A 6,866-nucleotide genomic window follows, 5' to 3' on the forward strand; every position below is an offset into this window, starting at 1 on the left:
ACCATGCCATTATTATATTCCAGTAGGGCCTCACCTGACCTCGTCACTACTCTACCGAAGTTAGGCTTGGCACTTACTGGGTACCGCTGTGATGTACTCATACTATACTTCTGCAAATCTTTTTGTGCAGATCCAGGTACATCTTACCAGCCTAGACGTCAGTGAGTTACCTACGCACGGAGACTTCGAGGTATATCTGTCAGCGTCCGCAGACTCCAGAGTCTCCTTCTATCATTTTTATGTTGCTTCCTTATTTTTTTTTAGACCTTGATATATAGAGACATTGAGAATAAATTCTTAGAAGCTTGTGACTTATTTCTACCGGGTTTTGGGAGTTAAAATTGTTTGAATTGTAGTTTATTTATTTTAGATATTTATTATTATTCCGCATTGATAGGCTTACCTACTCTTAGAGACTAGGTACCATCACGACATCCTACGGAGGAAATTTGGGGTCGTGACAGTTCGGGCTCGACCCTGTTGGGGACATGGCTTTGATTCTGCAGCTGCGCTATCGCCACCTATTGAGCCTGCAACATTTTGAAGATTAGCAAATTGACGTTGATGGTCACCTACGAGTTACCCGTGAACACTATTTTCGGGATCAGTTGGCAAATTAACGTTGATGGTCAGCTGCGAGTTAGCATCGACCAGATCAGCAACTGGGACACTGTTGGGATCAGCAGGAGGCACCTTGTTACTAGGCATCAAATTATTATTTTTGCCGTGATGGCCAAACTCAGCGTTAACGTTCAAGTGAGCAGACTGAGAGTTTGATATTTTTGGATTGACCTGAAATTAAGACTTCAAAGAACAAGCATAAAATATGGTGTGTTATGGAGATTCGTATCAAATCACTACTATTATCCATAGCCCCACGGTGGGCGCCAAACTGTTTACCCCAATATTGGGTAACACTTAAATTTGTACAAGACTTTAAGGATATGTGGTTTAATCCAACATGAACAATTAAGAATATCAAATAAATGAATTAAAAATGAAATAAATGTCAAACCAGTTGCAATATTATGGCCAAGCCTGAATTTAGACTGACTAATGACCTTGTCCTCGGTTGGACCCTCGATTCAAGCCCAATCGTGAATGAAGAACAGAACAAATGAGCAAAACTTTAACAATAGCTAAAAGGCAAAAAATAAACTGGTATTGCTTTGATTCGCATGTGACAACATGTCAAATAAAAAGAAAAACCTCCCTTTTATATAGTAGGAGAGTTTTAGTCCTAATAGAAGTCTAAAAAAAGTAAAAATCTTTCTTTTGTGATAATTGTTGATCCGCAATCGACATCAAATGAGATTAGCACCGTGATATCCGGTTGAGGGCGAGTATCACAACCCTCTATCCTCCATGCACAACCGTTCATCTTGTCTCCCGAGGTCTATACCTTATACTTGGCCCGAGGTGCGTTGCTTTACCACATCCGATGACGCTTACATCGTCTGCTCCCTCTGGGCCTCGATATGAAAGGTCTCAGACCTCAATTACTACCTTGCGGACCCATGTTCTCCCTTCGTTTCCTCGTCGGGAAATCGGGGTAGACTTTGACCCCCGATTTTACCCGTATACATGTGTACTACGACTTGATTGGATTTTTGAGTAATATTAGTTATGTTCTAAATGTTGGAGTATTATTTTTTTTTCAGTAATATAAATAGATAGATATATCAGATTATATTTTTTTCATACTATACCATCTTTACTAACATATAATCTACGTGCTTTTTGTTAATTTGAACTAATCTATGGGTAGATTATCTTTTTGGATTGTACTCAGAAGTAAGTAAATATGCATTAATTTGAATTAATCTATGGACATATTATCTTTTTGGATTGTACTAAGAAGTCAGAAGTAAGCAAATATGCATTAACATAAAATCTTCTGTAGATTCTGGTAATCGTACTCAAGAAAGTTATATTAATTTAAAAGACTTCTACGAACTCCGTTATATATCATTTTACTCACGCTACCAAGGTAATTACAAGTGCTCCAAACTTCATCTCTCATATATACATCTAGTGAATCAAGTAAGTTTACCATTTGTTGCTTTTATGTTTGTATTAATATACAGTTAGCTCGTTTAGTATATTTTTTCTTGTGTTAATTAATTTATTTTTTTGAATATTAGCTTGTTGTACATACGTATATATGTTGACATTAATACCTGTTAAAATAAAATCTTGAATTCAGGCGATGGTGATGAATCAAAAAGTTAAGCGACGAACTTTGTTGGTTCTATATTTTCTTCTTCTGAGTTATAATGGGGTTCAAGGAGAAACAAAGAGGTATTCGAAACTAGAGGACTTGGAATTGGAAAAGCAACTTAAACTTCTGAACAAGCCAGCCGTCAAAACAATAAAGGTATACATTTTGGTTGAAAACCATTGTAGTTCTAATTAGTCTCTCGAGTGATAATTGTATTTTTGTTCTAGGATAGACAATTGGTATTCAGAATCCATGGTTTGGATTCGTCCAAATTTGTACCACATAGGGCCCATTAATGGACAAAATACTCCATAACAAATCTTTTTTTATTTTTAATGCTCGAACCTAAATTAATCTTTGACTAAGGGTGAAGGGATATTAGCATCCCATCATATCTCTTTGGTGGTGAGCAAATCATCCATCTTTGACCACGAAGATTTAAAAACATCAAACTAAACTTTCTTAGATAGACTTTTCTTTTCCTTTTTGAAAATATATGTTGTATTAAAAATAAATAACCTTCTATATCACAATACTTTTTATGTGTTTATATTAATTTCGTCATTTTAAAAAAGCCAGAACATTTAGTTTGATAAAAGTCTTCTTTGGTTGTTGAAACTCAAATTAAATACGGATAAAATGATAAATTATGAGATTGGTTATTATTCTAGTTTTTATGTATTCAAAAGTTACAAATCGGATAGCAAGATACACAATCAGTATATTAGAGATTATTTATTTTATGATTTTTTTGGCACGCAGACTACATATGGGGATTTATACTTTTGTGTGAATTTTTACAAGCAACCTGCATTTGATCATCCATTGATGCAGAATCATAATTTTCATCATGAGGCATGTCTCTAATCTCCATTTACCATGGACTTTTTTATATAAAAATATAAAATTGTGACATACAATCTTCTTAATTTTGGATGGACAGATGAAACCTACTTTACATAAGTTAAAGCAGAATTCAGGTACCTCTACAACTAGTGGGTTATCAACAATATGGCTAAACGGTGAAGGTTGTCCCATTGGAACAGTTCCTATTAAAAGAATTGGCAAAGAAGATCTTATTAGACAAAGACATATTCCACCACCGGAAGATATAACATTTGGTGTCCAATTGGCTGTTGTAAGATAATTTTATACTAATTAATAGCTTTCGCTTGAATAATTCACGTTCAAACAATATAATCTTTATAGATATAACAGTATAAATATTCATCAAACTAAGTAAGACTTACAAAAAAGTCATGCATTAAGAGATTAAATATGTTTACTTCTCAAGTATCGCGACTAATCTCATATATATATATCTATATATTTACCTGCTTGTTCACAGGCTAACAATAGTGAGCCAAAAAGAAAATACAAATCTTCGCAAGGATACAAGGTATACATGTGGAAGAATAGAGTTGATATGTAGAATTTCTTTTGTTTCTTTTTTGAGCTAAGCTTACTTGATACTCTCAAGAAGTGCATATTTTATCATATACTTATAATAATGACAATATTTCAAAATCTTAAAAAATAATTTAGGAATAAGTAGTTAATGATAAGGGTAATATATGAAAAATAATTTATTTTTCTCTTGATTTTCTAAATGAAAAAATACAATTAAAAATATATTTTTAATATAGTGAACAAATATAAAAGAGAAAATATATAAATATATATCTTTTTTGGATTTAATATTTATGAAAATAGTTAAACATAGCAATGGAGTCAATTCGGTTTGTGGCTCTTTACAAACTTGTGTTTAGTTTTATGACCCTACCTCTTTTTTTTTTACACACGATAGATTTACTTTTACACGTAAGAGATATATTTTACACATAAAAGATCTAAAAGATCATTTTCTCAATTTTAAAATTATATAAAGGGGAATGATGTACAAATAGCACCTTAGCAGTGTGAGTGGATTTTCTTTGGCCGCTTGCCTTCACTTGTCTTAGAGTAGGCACAAATTAAGTCTTACTCAAGCTTTCTTTTAATTTTTCACTCTTTCCTTGGCCCCTCGTTGTTTGTTGTAAAACAAATATTAAGATTTCAAGCAAATATGAACATGCTAAATTTGGATGCACTTAATTTTACCATGAATTAATTATTATATTCAGGTTGCAATAGCTCGAACTCAAAATGATCCAAATAATAAGTTTGGGGGAGCAACAATGGCAGCTAGTTTATGGAATCCTCACGTTGAAGGTCAGCAACATAGTGCATGTCGATTGAAAATTCAAAAAGGGTCAGATATTGTACAAGTTGGATGGAGAGTAAGTTCAATAATTATGCCATAAAATTAATTATTTTCTTTTCAATTTGACATCATTATTTCTTTTTAAGTTATTTATTCTTTTGAGTAGGGTTGGTTAGGAGAATAAAGGAAAAGACGATGTGATAATTTTGAATATATACTATACTCTAGATGCAAGTTTTGACAAGAGTGTGTTGCTCTAGTGGGAAGCACCCTCCAATTCCAACCAAGAGGTTGTGAGTTCGAGTCACCCCAAGAGTAAGGTGAGGAGTTGTTGGAGGGAGAAAGCCGAGGGTCTATCGGAAACAGCCTCTCTACCCCAGGGTAGGGGTAAGGTCTGCGTACACACTACCCTCCCCAGACTCCACTATTGGGATTATACTGGGTTGTTGTTGTTGTTATTGTTGTTGTCTAGATGCAAGTTTAAATTGTTATCAGTAAGCTTCCACTCAATTATCATGATAAATTTATTTCGTGCTCTAGGTGGATCCAACACTTTACGGGGATACTAAAACTAGGCTATTTATACATTTTCAAGTAAGTTAAATATCTAAATATACTCCTATGATTTTATTATCAAGTACATAAAATTTGGTTTATCTATGTACCTTAATTTTCATAACTTATGTAAGAGAAATTTTTATAAATAGGCTGGTAATATACATTGCTTCAATATACTATGCCCTGGCTTTGTATTGGTGAACACTAAGATACCTATTGATATGGTATACGATACTATTTCACAAATTGGAGAAGCTTCATGGGAGGACACCATGTCCATCGATCGGGTACGCTTTATCTTTCTTTTATTAAGTTTCTATAAAATCTTTTAGTGTATACACAAAAATACTAACCTAGACACTTGTTATTAAAAATAAAAGGATTTGGTCAACGGGAATTGGTGGCTCTTGCTTGAAGAGGACTATAAACAAATTGGATTTTGGCCTCAAAGGATCTTCACTGATTTAAAAAGCTTTGCTACAAATGTTGAGTGGGGAGGAGTAGTATATAGTCCTACAGGTGTGCCCGGACCCCCAATGGACTCCGGACTTTTACCCATTGGAAACACAGGTCATGAAGCTTATTGTAGAAGGATTACAGTTCTAAATAATAAAGGTGAGACCATAGATGAAGATAAAACTACTGCATATGCAGACAATCCTAATTTATACAAGGTTGTTGATATACCTCATTGGCAAGCTGCAAAGCGTCAACATTTTGTACTCTATGGGGGACCTGGCGAGAATAGACAAGTCTAGGTCTTCTAGTCTTGTATATTTATGAAGTATGTTTTAGCTAGTTGCACTAGAAATGAAAGCCCGTGCAGTGCACAGGTTCGATATTTGATTAAACAATTCATTTCATATAGACAACAACCTTCAAATTTATAGGATGGATAAGCAGTAAGGTGTGATCATTTATACCCAAAACTTGTTTATATTTTGCAGCGTTTTTTATTTTGCAAAAATTAATATAAAAATGAATATGTGATTCAAACCATAATTTTTGATGTAAAATGTTATTAACAACCAAGATGAGTACCATTGTACATAATAAGATCCGGGGAACATGATCAATAGCTACAATCACAATATAAGCATGCTAGAAACACTATTTCAAAGAAAATGGACCAGAATAATCAATCAAAAAAATCTAGGATGATGTACAGTTACATAAATATGATTCAGTCTCCTATAGAACTGTAATTAAAAGAAAGTAGAAAAAAAGAATAGGGTGATAAATTTAAAAGATATAGGATGGAGTGTAGTTGCACAAAAAATATCATAATCTCCTAGAAGATAGTAATTAAAAGAATCTATAAACAGAACTATGAAGGATCATTTGATGGAGAGGGCTTTTTTGTGACGTAGTTCTCAATTTATGTTGTCCTGTTAAAGTATGTGAATCTTTCTTTAGATTCCCACTATCCCATTAGACATTCTACCACAATGGCACCTAAATTGCATGTCCGAGTCCGCTAAAAGATTTCACATTGTTAATTTATAAATACAGAATTTACTAATATTTTATCACAGGTAAAATAAAACCTTTCTGGATTCAGCCTTCATGTATCTTTATTGTCCATTAGAACTTTTTAATATTAATAATATTATAATGATCAGACCGGTCGTTTGAGCTTTAGCATTCCATTCGGTAGTTTGAGACTTTGAGTAGTTTTATATTATGTATTATCACTTGCGTGCATAGTTGGTTTCGATTTTCGAGCGGTCTGGGATTGATTTGGAAGAGTGATTCTCATTTTAGAAGTTTTAGATAGGAAAAGTTGACCAAGGTTTGGCTTTTAGGTAAATAGACTCGGAATCAGGTTTTTAATTATTCCAATAGGTTTGTATGATAATTTTGGACATGTCCACAAAGTTTGGT

At 33.4% G+C, this 6,866-nt stretch overlaps 1 protein-coding gene across 1 annotated transcript; it reads left to right on the top strand.

Annotated features, from left to right (window-relative positions):
* Positions 1-564: 564 nt before the first annotated feature.
* Positions 565-5,740, top strand: LOC107797554 (protein neprosin-like). Its single transcript, XM_075250974.1, has 8 exons — positions 565-756; positions 2,207-2,377; positions 2,984-3,076; positions 3,165-3,359; positions 4,345-4,500; positions 4,965-5,018; positions 5,132-5,269; positions 5,363-5,740. Exons 1-8 carry the CDS (start codon positions 565-567, stop codon positions 5,738-5,740), a joined length of 1,377 nt encoding a protein of 458 aa, XP_075107075.1.
* The last annotated feature ends 1,126 nt before the right edge of the window (positions 5,741-6,866 follow it).

This window comes from Nicotiana tabacum, chromosome 4 (genome assembly GCF_000715075.1).
Source record: "Nicotiana tabacum cultivar K326 chromosome 4, ASM71507v2, whole genome shotgun sequence".
Taxonomy (NCBI): Eukaryota; Viridiplantae; Streptophyta; class Magnoliopsida; order Solanales; family Solanaceae; genus Nicotiana; species Nicotiana tabacum.

Excerpts from the sequence above, each read along its gene's own strand:
- LOC107797554 (XM_075250974.1), top strand. The coding sequence starts at position 565 with ATGGTCACCTACGAGTTACCCGTGAACACTATTTTCGGGATCAGTTGG. Across the intron at positions 3,077-3,164 it reads ATCATAATTTTCATCATGAG|ATGAAACCTACTTTACATAA; the intron begins GCATGTCTCTAA and ends TTGGATGGACAG. Across the intron at positions 4,501-4,964 it reads TTGTACAAGTTGGATGGAGA|GTGGATCCAACACTTTACGG; the intron begins GTAAGTTCAATA and ends TTCGTGCTCTAG.